This window comes from Ornithodoros turicata, unplaced genomic scaffold (assembly GCF_037126465.1).
Source record: "Ornithodoros turicata isolate Travis unplaced genomic scaffold, ASM3712646v1 Chromosome15, whole genome shotgun sequence".
NCBI lineage: Eukaryota > Metazoa > Arthropoda > Arachnida > Ixodida > Argasidae > Ornithodoros > Ornithodoros turicata.
Window position 1 is genome coordinate 1,537,703 of NW_026999318.1, and position 15,400 is coordinate 1,553,102.

At 45.5% G+C, this 15,400-nt stretch overlaps 1 protein-coding gene and 1 long non-coding RNA gene across 2 annotated transcripts in view; one reads left to right on the top strand and one right to left on the bottom strand.

The window, feature by feature from the left end:
• Positions 1–3,225: 3,225 nt before the first annotated feature.
• LOC135372436 (uncharacterized) lies at positions 3,226–4,354 on the top strand. Its single transcript, XR_010415996.1, has 3 exons — positions 3,226–3,530; positions 3,650–3,738; positions 4,261–4,354. It is a non-coding gene; the product is annotated as an uncharacterized LOC135372436 (long non-coding RNA).
• A 6,990-nt stretch (positions 4,355–11,344) lies between these two features.
• LOC135372475 (phospholipid scramblase 2-like) overlaps positions 11,345–15,400 on the bottom strand; it is a 36,893-nt gene continuing 32,837 nt past the window's right edge. Inside the window, exon 7 of the mRNA XM_064606082.1 lies at positions 11,345–13,855. Coding sequence (XP_064462152.1) covers positions 13,790–13,855 — 66 coding nt within the window. The 3' untranslated portion in view covers positions 11,345–13,789. The remainder of the gene's footprint in view (positions 13,856–15,400) is intronic.

The following is a 15,400-nucleotide window of genomic DNA, read 5'->3' on the forward strand; positions in this document are numbered from 1 at the left end:
TTTCCCAGAAGCCCAATAATGTATAACGCTGCATCACATATGCTATTTTGGAGCAATCTCTGTATTATGAAGATATTATCTGAGTGCCACAATAAACTATATGAACCACATTTCATGTTACATCATCTTTGACTAAAACATGCCTATTTGAGTATTCGAGCAGCCCAAGATACGAAGCTTGGTTCCTCAAGGTCTACATCCTACTCGAACTGGGTGTGCACTTCGCACACAAAAGGAAGATTGAGAATGAAAAAATGGCTAGGAAGCAAGCAAACTGGGGTTTTACATCATGCATGGAAGATTGAGGTTTTCGATAGTCAACTTGTGTAGTGAGCACTTCTGGAGGACTGAGAGCAGGAACCGAGGTCACACACAAGGTAACCTGCATAACAGTCTGATTTACTTCCACATAACGATCATTAAAATACTTGAGGTGCCTAAACAATACTATTTGGGTGCTATCAGACAGTAAGAGTTCGAACAACACTTACGACATTGACTGAATGGGTGGACAAAAGGATGCGTCAGAACAGGATTGGATTTGTGTCTGTGGTGGAATTGAAAGCCCAATGTAATTCTTACCAGGCGGAGCAGGCTGATGAGATGGTGCTTTGTGTCAGGGGTCAGCACAGTGGTTTATCCAGAATCCCAAGCATGGAGGAGTGTTGAAAAAGGTTCGGGGGGGGGGGGGTCATTATTATAGTTGCATCATTAGTCTACAGCTGAAATTGCAAGGGCAACCCCTTTTGGGGGGTACTTCCACCTAGTATCTTGGGTATTTAAAGCATGTAGTAGCTCCTATGGGAAAGGCTTTGCGTATCCTGTTCACCGCGCAGACTGGTATAACGATTCTCTTGTTTTTTTGTTTGTTTTTTTCAAGTTTGTGCAGCATCCATCTCACAAACTGTTGGTATGTAGTGTACGTATCTATTTCCTGTATGAGACACGCAAGCTTTGAACAAAGCTAAAGCTAGTAGGACGCCGAGTATTAATTCAGTTGCACCCCTGAATAAGTGACGAACAATAACGAAAAGTTCAGAAAAACTATTTTGTATTCAAACCAACCAGCATGATTGTGCATGAGACACGTACGCTTCTTACTTGTCAATATGAGCGCTAGGTTCGTGCTGCCCTCGAAGTTCTAAATATGCTACTTTAAGAGCAGCTCCTTGCAACATAAGCACTCGACTTCTTTCGGCATTATTATGCAATGAACCACTCCGGCCCCTTTACACGGCGCCGTCAAACATGAAATTTACACAAACTGTTCATGTGCTTCATCGTGATGGATGCTCAAAGCTCATCTAACAGTCTGTCGTTGGAACTTCCTCTTCATGCTGAAGTCGATTCGCGGTTCAACACTTCAAAAGCAAGGCCTCCAAACTCTGCTGCACGTAGCAGGTGCCTCTCAGCTGCTGAAAGGTAGCTGAAAAGCTGACTTGTCGACTCCGCTGTGCTTCCGCGTCCATATTGAAAAAGCACCCAGCAATACGGAAGTTGCAGAAATCGAAACCGCTTTTCGGCTCCTTGTTTAGAATAGTTGGCGGCTCCGCAGAGACGAAACGTTTCAGTTGTAACTTGGGGGCACCATGTAGGTTCGTTGTCCATACAAACAAAGATATTGACCAGGTCCTGGTCAGAGACCCTTTAACTGTTGTGTTTACGTCACCACGGTATAGACTTAAGTACGTGCACTACGTCTTGCTGTTTTTGCAGGTACGTCATGGCCACGTCATAATTCACCGACGGTTTATTTCGTTAATAATTGAATTCCAACGTTCCTCATCAACAACTCCACAGAGACTGGTCACTATCAATAACTGCAGTAAAGAACATTACGACGCGATTGACAAGGGTTATTTCTCTTTCTGCTACGCTGTCCATCGAAGGTGCTTAAACACAACAAAGCTTTAACCTAAATTCGGTTTTTCACTGTTCGTGCTGTGTTTCTCAAAATAATTTGAACGACAATGGGCATTCATGCCATCGCAAACCGGAGACACAAAGCAGTAGCACGTCGTCACTTTCACTGAAAACGTTGACTATCCGTGGTCCCACGTTCTCAAAAGCAAGGCACATAAATGTCCGAAAGACTTGTACATTGATTAATGTCACCCAAAGACACCTAAACACATATATCATTTACTTCTCACTCATTAGCTGTAACACGCTCCTAACCACCGAACACAAATATACATGGAGGTAAGAAACTAAGGAGATGCCCTAAGCGCCACTCCCAATGCAAGCGAGCGTGCTGTAACCCGCGCATGGCATTGTGGTTAGTTGCCCACACACGTGACCCATAAACGTCACGGCAAGACGTCATAAAACATGGCGTCCTCCATGTCCGCGGCGTATCTTCCCTGAATACAGAGACGAGCTGCGGCCAAATAACTTGTTTCCGCTTTCATAACATCTTAGAAGTTATCACACCCGTTGAAACACAAGATAGATCATCTCAGTGTGGAAGCAATGGATCACAAATCGCTAGAAGACGTACGTACGTCATCGTGACATTGCCTGGCTTCTCTTCTGTTTTGCTCAACTTTTGTTGTGATTTATCACGCGGCAAATGTTGAAACAACCCATAACCTTCAAGGTATTGTGCGAATGGACTCCTTGAAGGTAAGACGTTTGCTGAAGATGAGGTTTGCTAAACTTCCAATCCTCCGAGCAGACCGCCATAACGCCGAAACATGTGGGGATCACGTGACCGGGCAACTAGATGGGCGTGGTATTGCCAGGAGCGACCGCTAGAGGGGTCCCACGGCCCTCCGATCTTATAGCCCTCTCCTTAGTTTCTTACCTCCATGCAAATATAGCGGCCGCCATGACATTTTCTGCCGCCGCCGGAATACGCAGTATACCACCGCCGGTGCGCTAACTGGAGGCGGCGGCGGCGGCGATCTGTTGTACAGGAGCGGGTTTGGAAATACGCTTCCGGTCCAGGGCTCCCAGGGATTGGTCAATCCTTACCACGTGAGAGCTAATTTTATAGAGAACAAAGTTGACGCACAGGATCTTACAGCTAAACGACATTTTAAAAATGACGTTCATTTCCATAGTTTCTACGTTAATAAAGCATTCAGCTACTTCGCCGCTACGGGCTACGATCCACCGCGCCATCTGCGAGGCCGTCTGTGTTATCGCGTTTATTGTTTACGTCGTGGGTGGTCATGTTGGTCTCGCGAAATAGTAAGTGGAAGTGGATGACATGTTCGTGGCTGCTGTGTCACGTATTCAGGATATCTACATCTGCCTGGTGTAGTTTTGGTGTTCGGGGATGCTAAAATCAAGTTCGTTCATCTTCGTTTTCTGCCACAAGAGGAGTGAGCGCGAGAACGAATGTTGTTCGAAACACTCGGCTATTAGACACAGCAGTGGTGTCATGTGTGCTGAGCTTATTTTGCTGCCGATGACTACGAAGAAGATGCCGTAGACGGCGAATTGCGAAGGCGTCCGAAGCAAATTGCCGTTCAGTAACCAGTGATTTTGCTTCACCGAAGTGACGAGTTCAACACAACTCTTAGGTATGTACAGACGTCACACATGTATAAATTATAATATAACGATGGCGTATTCCATTTAACTTATGTTATCCTACTTGTCCCGTACTCAATATTGTCAACATCAACAAATTTAATTTCAGGGGCTCTCCAGTGTTGAAGTGGCGCCAGACTACTACGTATTGCGTGAATCAGGCACTCAAGTTGACATTACAGATATAGCTGAAAGCAGGTATGCAAAATCCAGATATGGAAGCAGTAGATTTGTTAGGTGTTGCAGACTTTGTGACATTTATGGAGTCTTTGGACAGGTGCAGAACGTTAGTACGACGTCAACAGTAGGAGAAGAAACCGATGAGAACTGCTAGCTTGTTTGAATGGTAGAAGAATACTTCCTGTGTGAAGAGGTGTAGTTATATGATTAAGGAACGCGAATTAATTTTCTAGAGATGCATCCTCTACACTTGAATGACCATTGAAACAGTGAAAGTTCATTGTCTTTTAAGCCCCACTACTGGAATTGTTCAGTGTGTGTCACTGCTGTAGTGAGCCATGCAAGGTTACCACATCATATTGGTCCTAAATTTGTAGGATCTGCTGTGTAGTCACTGTTGGATCAGCAGCGTTATTGTCCCTGTAATCTTTTCACCAACAGAGAATACAAAACTGCACAAATGGTAAAATATAACTAGCTTGTTGAATTCAAAAGGGAAAGACGAAACTGTTTATACTTCTCTTGTTTATTTTGTTGCAGGTTTTACAACTCTATCAAGTACGTCAAAACATCAGAGGGCAGGAAGTCCTACTCTGTTTCCTAAATCCCTGGACAATAAAAAAGAGAGATATAGTTTGAGTTGTGACAAAATGTTGCTTCTACTCAGCATTTGTAGTGTACACTGAAGCCAGTTTCAATTTGCATGGCTATCAAAAGTACTTTCCAAAAGTACATCTCAATTACAGTAACAGAGAACTTATGCTATAAATTATTTAGCCATTTTGGAGTACTATGCACACTAATGGTGTATGATAAACTTTGAACCGAGATCAAGGGTTAATAATACTTGAAGTCAGCCCTCAAGTCCTTTACAAATTTTAGTTGGTGACGTGATAATGAATCAGTTACTCCGTTTACCAAAACAGAGCTAATTAAGTGTTAAATCCCAATCTTGGTTCAAATATTAATTGACATTTGGAAACGTAGTCACTAAGAAGTATACTAAAAGGTTATGAACACAGTTCAGCTGAATGACACGGATGAAAATTATCTTTAATTATCTCCTCACATATACAATTGAGACTTGAGTGTAACCTAAAAATACATCTATGCCCACAGGTTACTTAACCCTCCAGGAACACACTAGTAATTATAATATGCTGTGACAGCAAAGAAAAAGCAATGCGAAAAGCCAGCGCACTGATGGGAAAGCATCCCTAATAGCATGCATGACGCAGACCGAGATCCAGTGGAGTACTTTCTATTGTATTTTCTCGGAGCACCACATATCCATCTTGTGAATGGCTGACAGGTGGTATAACGGAATTTCCTGCAGAAATAAGGGTTTTCCGTCCAGTTTGCCGTTCAGGTAGCGCGTAAAGACAACACGGCGCTGCCGTGTACGTTGCCATGCTCTTCGGTTTCTCGGATGTATGTAAATGACACTTGCAGTACTTCGGTGTCAAGGCACAGTATATCGAAATATACGGTAGTTCTGATGCAATTGTCTGTCTGCTTTTCACACGCATTCTCTGCCTCCCGGCAGCAAAAACCGTAGTATCCGTCAGTTTGCATTTCACACGTGAACACATCCACGATGAAAAAACAGCGCTTGTTGCGGCTTACACAAGTGCTTCTCCCTGATACATGGAAATTTCACAAAGCAGTCGATGTTCACGGCACGGTGAGCTACTGCTGAGGACGAATGTGACTCCGATTAATCTCTGGACGAAGAATCTTCTGCCGCGAAGGACACACTTTCCAGCACGTTAACGCACGAACCACAGTTCTGTGTGAGCGACAGTTCTCAAATGCGGGATTCCAGCGCACTCATGTTCAAGAGGCTCGACGTTCTCGACGTAGAAATTGGTCACAAATGCCCACTCCCATTTTCGTTTTCGCCGGATTAGTGCCCGGAAGTGCGCGTATTACATGCGTCCTCGACAGATGGCGCGGGATCATGCAATTGTTGACAGACTGCCCGGTTTCCTACTAGGTCCCTGGACATGCAATTATGGAAAATTCGATTACAGAAAAACTAAAGCGATTTCAGCGGAGTTCTTTGATTTTTGAACTTTTGAAGGTTCAAGCTTTTCGCTGAACATAAAGTTTCGATAGGTTTATATTCACTTTTCGGTCCCTTTAAGCAATCACCACTTTTTGTCCTTTTTCAGGGGCTGAAGATGAGCAGTACACGTATAGAGGTCAACATTAAAGGGGAAGTACCGGCCTTGGTGGTTCAGTCGGTAAAGTGTTCGCCTTCTGATCCCAAGGTCGTGGATTCGAACCCTGCCGAGGACGCCAGCGGCTTGGTGGCAGGGTACAAGTTGCTTAGGCACGCAGTCTTCCGCGAGGGATGTTAAATACTGGGTGCGTGTGATGAGCTTTCATCGCACGGTAAAGAACCCTCAGTTGGGCAAAAACAATCCACAGACCGACCGCTGTGGCGTCGTTCATGTTCTCAGCTGTCTCGCGACGTAAACACCCAATTATTATTATTAATTGAAAAGTAATGCATAAGGCAAGGACGGACATTTAGATAGACATACCTTTGATTCTACAAGGGCTGCAACATCCTTAATACACTTATGCTTAATGACAAACACAGAACACAGTTTATTGTGTACTACATGCAGACAATCATTAACAACACCTATATGCAACTCTAGCCTAAACATAGATACATAAACCATACAAATAGCAGCAGATAACAAATCATACTCCAATCAATAATTCAAGTTGAAATTATATAGAGAAACACGTGCATAGTTGTTTAGGTGCCCTTTCTTGAACAGGCTGCTCCTTTAAAGTGCCACTACGGACAAAATGTCGTATTTTCAGAACCCTACCGAAATCTTTACTGAAATCTTCTGAAATCTGAATCTGAAATCTGAAATCTTCTGAAATGTTACTCAAATCTTCTTGTCTCACTTTACATTCCTGCAAAATATTTTAGCTCTACGTGACGCGAAAGCTGGAGAAAGTTGATTTTTAATTTTCAGAATTGTGACTTCATATTATTAACCGACGGAGCGGCCGGCTCTCATATGGCAACGTTGTTGCCCTTCAGGTCTTCCGGGGGGCTCACTTTTTGCACTCCGTTAGCGGAGCCCCACGTGATATATCCTCCGACCTCTCCAACCTTGGAGAAAACACAAAGGAGGGAGAAGACATCTCTCCCATTTCCCCCTCCTTCGGTCAGCATCACGTGACTTATCCACCACGTAAACCTCCCCGGAGGACGCCGGCGTCGTTGGTAGGAACCACGGTCACTCAATACTCCATGACGAAAACCCGAGACTGGGAAAAAGACAAAAAACAGACGACACAACACAAAGTCTCAATGCAATGCTTTTTAGCGCTCTTGAGTCTGTTTTTAGTAGATTAATTTCCCCCCGTGCCCCACTTGTCACTGATAATGAGATTCGTGTTGCGATCCCATATTTTCACAATGTCTCACATAACATCCTTGCTGTAGCAAAAAAGTTTGGTGTCCGGGTTGTATTTAAAAACTGCTTTAGACTTGATGCTCTCTGTCCTTTCCAGAAGCGTGACAAAGTTTGTAAATCGCGTAAAAATAGCTATGTATAATGCCAGTCAAATGTGGTGTATCAGATACCTCTTGCTTGCGGTTTTTGCTATATCGGCCAAACGAAACGGTGCTTGAATGACAGGCTCCGGGAGCACGCTTCGAAGGTGAAAAATGAGGACCAGTCGTCGGAATTGGCAAAGCATCTCAAAGTTTGCTTTAATTGTTCTCCCATATGGGAAGAGACCTTTGTCAAGGCCAGGGAGACCGACCTCAGTCGGAGGCTTTTGAGAGAAACGTTGTCAATTTTGGGGGCTGGGAACTGTGTCAGCAAAGCGTCTGTGACCTTCGGCCCTGCTTTGGCGAGCCTTTTGCACTGTCCCTCCTCCCCCACCTGATGTGTTAAAAGTGTGCGGTTGTCCATTAAACTTTATCTGTGTATTGAGACTTTGTGTTGTGTCGTCTGTTTTTTGTCTTTTTCCCAGTCTCGGGTTTTCGTCATGGATCTTAGCCACCAGCTCGCTTGCTTTTTAACCATTTTATCTGTATCACTCAATACTCTTTCTGGTCAGGAAACTCGCGCGAGAACTTCAGTTCGGCGGCCGAGCGGAGAGTGGTGGCGCGGCGATCGTTCGGGGGGAGACTTTCGTGTCTGCCAGTGCCTGCGCGTATGACTTGCAGAGTGTTTCTATGAGTGTTTGGAAGTGTACGCTCTTGCTTTCTTTGTGCTTGCGTTTTGAGTGCGTAAGCAGAGGTTCTTTTTTAAATATCCTTGACGTTTATTGCGATCTTTGCACTCTGTTCGTATGTAAGAATGATCTGCACATGCTTTGTCTGCATAATACTTTGTGACCTGCTAGCGTGTCGCTCTGAGTAAGGAATGTGGCGGCGAGCGTGTTCCATAAACTTTTGTCCAGCACTGTACTACTAGCAAACGCCTTGGAGGAGGCGTTGGAGTGGCATACACCCGTAGAGTAGCGTACCTAGCCACGGAGCAGGGGCATCGGCAGCTCCTCACACCAGGCATATTATCTAGCCACCATACCATTAAGCTTGGTTGTGTGCAAATCTATGCATGGTTTGGTTATAAGCATATGTGCGGACTTCAGCATTTTTTTCTTCAGCGTCTCTTTAAAGTGTGACCGTTTGCACTCCGTACAGGTATACTACTTTACGTGTGCCATCTATGAGGGTTGTGACGCGAATGAAATGACGCCAGTAAGGCTGCAAAGTCGCGATAAAAAGAGAAAGGAGAAGATAAAATGGAAACCAATTCTATGTGGTACTCTGCCACGACAACCAAGTTAGTGTGAAACAGAGGCAACTTGCCGTAAAGTTTTCGTCCTTCTCGCTGTATCGTCCCGCCGGTTCCCGCCAGTCAAATATTGGAAAAGAGAGAGCGCTTTCACAGCAATCCATCCAACTTCCTGCTCAACCTGTTGTTTCTAACTTAGAACTCATTCCTTGCATTTAGTATATTTGTCAGTGACCAATTGAGCAGCGCGATGCGGGCGATACTTATAGCGATACTTATAGCACAGCAGCTGGCGTGAAAAAGTGGTGGTGGTGGTGGTGATGGTGAAAGGGCTTGCCGTTGTCGGCCTCACGTATGTGGGCAACGTCACGACTGACACCATGGGGAAATGTGCGTCCTGGGCCGACTTCTAGGGGAACTGTGCCGACATATGTCTGAAAGCGTCTGAGGAAAACCCAGGAAAAACCCGTGAAAAAGTTCTTGCGAAATACACCAATGAATGACCAATGAACATGGTGGAGCTTGGCTAAATTTAATGTCTGCTATATGTCGTACAGTATTATAACGTAGGAAAAGACGAGGACGAGGAAAAGCATGGGACATTAGGAAAAACAATAAAGTTATGCCTAGTGTCCGGACCAGGAGGTCGGTTTCGGAGACTGGAACGCTACAAGTATGTATCTCTTTTACTCGGACCCTAATTTTGCGGCGTGTCGTCGAAGACTGGCTTTTGGACCTGGTCTTCCTTCAATATACAGCTTGCATGCGAACACAGGGGAATATGGGAATTATTTGTCCTCCCCGAGCTGAGTTTCGCAACCCGTCATCATTTTATGTAGGTGCATTATGTCCCTATGATCTTATTATCGTTGCCAAATCTTGCGATCTCGGTTTACAAGTGGTTCTTTGCTCCTTCCTATTCGTCCACACACACACACACACGCGCACCAAAGCAATCACGCGTTTGTCGAACAGCAATTATATGTTTCTTCTCTTCTTCTCTTCTGTCGTGTTTTTCTTTTGTATGGTATTGCTGGCTGCTTCTGTGTTGCAATTTGCGACAATGTGTCTGATGTACACCTATACTAAGGCCGTTCTTTAGCACTAATAAAACGTTATTATTATCATTACATATCCGGTTTCCAACAAACCACTTCCACACAAGTAGTCTCACGGGTTAATGAGGCCAAAGTATAGTGAGGCCACGTAGCCAAAGCCCCAAAGCCGACATATAAAATTCGGGAAACCACCCGTATAAGCTTCTAAGCTTCATACGCGAAGGCGCCGATGCGGCGTCAGTACCAGACCGTTACGCGCGAAATCGCCACGGGTGGCGATTTCGCGTGCCGATCAAGCGACCGCAGCGTCCTCCAGCTAGTGCACGGCGCCCATAAGATCCCTGTGAGCCATAAAAGCTCCAGTCATCATCATCAGCAGATACCAACAATTAGCCTACGTAAGATTTCTTGCATTCGGTTCCTGTTACATTAATTGGTGATCACAGTTCTCTCGCGAGGATCCAGGACAATTGCTCACCGGACAATTGCTCACCACAGAACCGCTGAAGCCGGACAATTGCTCACCGCTTCTTTCACCGCACGAATGCATCCCTCGAGTTCCACATTGTTAGCCTCCAGCGATGAAGGGTATCTTGGTTACAGGCTACAGGTCACTCATCACGTGTGTTCGGGGAAATAAGACAATTCTTATTTCCATCCCCGCTTCCAAGACTGAAGCAACGGGGGTGGCGATGCATTCGCAGATTGTGCTGTTTTCTAGAAGGACGGAAATCCCCGAACACACGTGATGAGTGACAATTTGGGAAAGATGTGATTCGTAACCCCCTTGCGTCACTTGACAAAGCCTAGTGGCTTTAGGGGCGTTAGGGGCATTCACTGGGAACCCAGAACAATGACTGCAGCGCACAGGACAGTTTTTGACGGGGAGTTTTTCACTGTCGTCGCTGAAGATGGAAAGTCGAAGGAGGCAAGCAAGCTGGTGTGTACGATTGAACGGAAACATCACCTTGAGTCCGAGGAGCAGCCGGGGGGGGGGGGGGGGGGGGTTAGACACGACGGTAACGGGGCAAGAACCGAGGACGACTCAAAACCAGTTAATGAACTCGTTATCAAAATGGCAGAATGGGCCTGTTGGTACATGACTGAATAAAACCGGAGCACAAAACACGGACAAGAACACACATAGACGACACTTGCTCCACTATCAACAGATTCTTTAATGGCAGCAATCCTTAAATAGGGGTTGCCGAGGGGAAAGGGGAAAACAAAACAAGTCACTTTTCATGTTCTACATCTGCCTTCTAGATATTTAAATTCTTCACGTGTCAGTGCCACAGACGGTTCGTTAATCGAGAGATTGAGCAAATGTAATTGTGTCAGCGAACCGTCTGTGGCACTGACACGTGAAGAATTTAAATATCTAGAAGGCAGATGTAGAACATGAAAAGTGACTTGTTTTGTTTTCCCCTTTCCCCTCGGCAACCCCTATTTAAGGATTGCTGCCATTAAAGAATCTGTTGATAGTGGAGCAAGTGTCGTCTATGTGTGTTCTTGTCCGTGTTTTGTGCTCCGGTTTTATTCAGAACTCGTTATCGCTTCTTCCACTTTCTCTATGTTGAATAAAGTGTTCATTTGCTGGTTTTGAGTCGTCCTCGGTTCTTGTCCCGTTACCGTCGTATCTAACCCCCCCCCCCCCCCCCCGGCTGCTCCTGAGACTCAAGGAGACGTTTCCGTTCAATGGAAAGTCGGTCCACGCAAGATGCTGCAATCATCACACTGCATCACGGAAAAATAAATATGTGGGCATTGTGTGCAGCAGAGTTGCATCCGTAGGCGGCTCCATTTATTATATAATTTAAAAGGATAATGTGCCTCGACGGCTCAAGGTATTTATAGAAGTAGTTACAGTATTTAAATAGTGAGTGAGTGATTGAGGTTTTTCTGGCGCATGAGCGACTACGGCTTATTTAAATAGTCTTAATGTATTTATATTCTGTATTTAATTACTTTCATCATAAAGTATTTATAGGCAGTATTTAAATACATAAAAACATGTAGTATTTATATTTAAATACCCGAAAAGTGTGTTTATGCCCATCCCTGCTGCTTCGTCACAAAATATCTGTCGTTGTCCTTTTGCGAGCTGCTGCGTATGTATCGATTCCTAGACCTGTAGACCGGATAGATTCCTATGTGCGTCGCATAATCTCTTCCTACATCGCTGACAATTTGCGTTTCCCCATATTTCTACTGATTTCGGCGGCAGATATACGACGTCGTTGTTGTCCTATCCGAAACCATGCACTAGCGTGGTCCCACAGGGTATGCGCTCCCAGTCGTCCAGAATTGGCTGAGAGGACTGGACGTCGATGACCTAAGTCCGCTTCGAACGGATGTATCCGGCGGTCACGCCCCGCTATTTTGCACGGCTATACGTCGATATGTGTATGATAGTGAAGGATCATGACAACCGCTTCCGACAGAGTACACGGTATCCGCGAAAATGATTTCATGGTCCTGTAGAGGAGATGGTGTTCCTCCGCACGAGCCCTGATCGGCGGTGGTGGAATCTCCCAGCGGGTCTCATGCTAAGCGTGGCCTCACGCTTAGACTGTGCCGGTAGAACTGGCACCGCCGACTGCAGCACCCCAGGCCATGACTCCAACGCCCGACAACGACTTCGCCACTTATCGACCTCATCCTGCAACGTGTGCTGCGCCGTACCGTGAACGAATCCAGCTGTGCACGTCCCCCCATCCACGGTCACTCTTGCTCTCTCCCTCCGGTGTAGACGTGGTTCTTCGTTCTTTCTCGCCGCTCGCTTCTGAGGGGGAAACACTGTAGCGGACCTTGGACAACGACGAAGATGGCCACGCGCCTCGAGCACCGGCCTCAGTTCCACCGGCGCCCGGCTATGGAGATAGGCCACCGTCATCACCTCTCCGTGGCGTACCATCATCGCCGGTCGGGACTCATGTTGAGGAACTCCACCTCTTCTACAGTCCCTTGAAAAAGGCCGTTTAACGGAGGCTCCGGAGCGAGAGGGACAGAGTGGATAGAGTGCGCTGGGTACTTAACGCGCCCTAATGCTTAATCATACGCTTTGGGGCGGGACGAATGCCTCAGGATCTTCCACTGTCATGGCGGGGTACCTTAACTATGCTACGCAGCATATGCTCGTAACAAACTCCTAAGTGTGCATCTTAGCTGGTCATTTACCTGTCGGTGGTGGTTCTGTAAATGTGCTATTATCTACCAGTTTTTTTTCCACACGTTTCATTTCACTGCACCCCTCTTCCAACACACGTAAAATTGCTTTAAAAACGAGACTGTGCGTGTTGCATACGAACCCATTTCGGATCACTTCATATTGTCAGAAATCCTTACTGCGGACTAAATTTCGTGCCTCGAGGATCCTACCAAATTGATATCGTAGTTCAACCGTGCATTCTCCCAAAATATTGTGTGACTCGGAAGTATTATCAAAGTGATTAGATAGTTTTGGAAAGTGTCAGGTCATTGAGTGGCCAGTCTGCCGCGCGTATGGTAACATTGCTCCTCGAAGGTCTTTTCCCATCCCCTCAGCGCGGCTACTCGCACTCTTTCGACGTGGTGCGGGGAGCGGAGGTGCGGTGTTGCCTGGAGACATGCTGGAGATCCAGGTGGCGTCTCCCACTCATGGAGAATCCGAAACGATTAGGTTTTGGGAGTTCTTTAGAAAACTTGTGAATGCACTAATTATTGACTGACAGATTTCCCGTTCTGAGTCTTTGAACGAGGTTCGTTTAGAACCATTTACAACAAAATAAGTGGCAGTTCAATACGGATCTACGCTTCTGGGCTCTCAGTTCCCTCCGGATACTTTTGATGTAACATGGAGTTCTAGGCGTCATTGTATGGCTCGTTCATGCGATTAGGCAACGTACAAGGCATTCTGTATAGAAGGAAGAATACACTAAAATCCGCGGACGACGCATAGAGTGTAACACGGTGGAGCGCTGAATCGTAATTATTGGACTGAAACGTCCGCGTCGTAGGGAAACAGCTTCGAAAGATATAATATGGACGCGCAATAATGTATTTTAGTAACACGTTATGGCTCCAGAATTAGTTTACGTCCTATGTCGAAGCACACGCGATCATCTATGGCAGCATCTTAACCAGGGAGGGCATTACGCCGAAATAGCGGTCTTTACACTGTGGCCGCTGCGTCAAAGTGCTTGCGACCTCTCTCGACGATGAAGAACACGAGGATGACGGCAGAATTTAAATGGGGTTGAGTCGTCTTCGATATCTTGGAGTATCCGTCGTGTTTTCAAAATACATATAGTCCTGCGGAAGAGCATAGAAAGCAGTACTAAGATACTACAGTAGGCGTGGAGTGTGTAAAATACAGTGAAAACACATTTTGCAACACAAAAAATGAGCGAACAAACAACATAGTGAGCCTGCAGCTGTGCGATTTTCATTGTCGCGCTTGAAGAATTAAGTTTCCGATCATCCATAATCCAATACCACGTTTGTGTGTTTTAAATGCTTCCAGTAGAAAGTTCTACATTTAACAAGCATTCCGGGAACGTGAAGCTTCTTTTATTTTTTATTTTTTAAGCGTTCGAGAAGAAAAAAAAATGGCGTGTGTTTGTTCTCGTTTTTCAAATATTGCCTAGAGCGTACGGTATAACGTCTCAGATGGAAATTTTAGAGAATCGTAAGCGCGCCCCAAAACCAGCTGCAACAGGTCTTGCGCGTGGGATACAGAGGGGCCTTCGAAGTGTTCAGTGAAATAACCGTCTCCAGATAGTAGAGCCGTAGCGTTGAAGGGGGCGAGAGAGGCAAAAACTAGCACAACCAAATAGATGCAATTTTGGCAGGTAGGTTATACGGCCGGGCGACCATCCTGTAGGATAGCGTATATGCAAGTACTCGACGACTAATTAGCTAAAATTCATTATTTACTTATGAATTACATGTTTTATGGGAAATGCGAGATAACAGAATTGGAGCCAATCATTATTCAAACTCACCGTCCTCATTCAACACCCTGTGAAGCGAACGTACCTAGATATAAATTTCCAGATTTTGCTATGCAAATGAGCCGAAACCAGAACTACGCCCCACTCCAGCTCAGAAAGAGCGACAGGCAATCCATGTGAGGGGGCCACATGCTTTGGAGCGATGGAACTGGTTAGAGCAGGCGCTAACCTGTTGGTCCGATAGACCGCTATCAGTCTCAGATAAGGCGAAGGTCGCGTTCCTTCTGCGCTCCAAAAGTGTGTAGTTCTCGTTTCGGCTCATTTGCATAGCGCAATTTGACAATTTTATCTTTACAAAGTACGTTTGCTTCACAGGCCGTTTTATAAGGACTGTGTGTTTGAATAATGGCTGGCTCTAATTCTTCTATCTCGCATTTCCCATAAACCATCGAATTAATAATTTAATTAATGAATTTAAGCCGATTAGTCGTCCAATTGTTGCATACGCTGTCCTACAGGATGTTCGCCTCGCCGTATAATCCACCTGCTAATACTGAATCTATTTCGCTCTGCTTGTTTTTTCTAAAAATTCCGTAACGAACAAAAAAAAAAGATAAGTGTATATTTATTACAATTGCAAGGTGGATTGCAAACCTGAAAAGGAAAGTACAATGCGAGCCACCTGTTGGCATGAAGGGCGCGACTGAGACGTCGCCGGGCAACAATGGTGTATTCCTGTGCATCGCTTGTTTTCATATAACATGGGCGCACTCCCTCTCATGACAGTTAAGGTGAATGAATAAAGTTTGGTTCACACCACTACGTTTCATAGCGTGCAGATGCGTGCCTACTGCCTACGTACGTGCGAGACAACCGGCAGACTTGTGCGTAACGCGTTACTAGT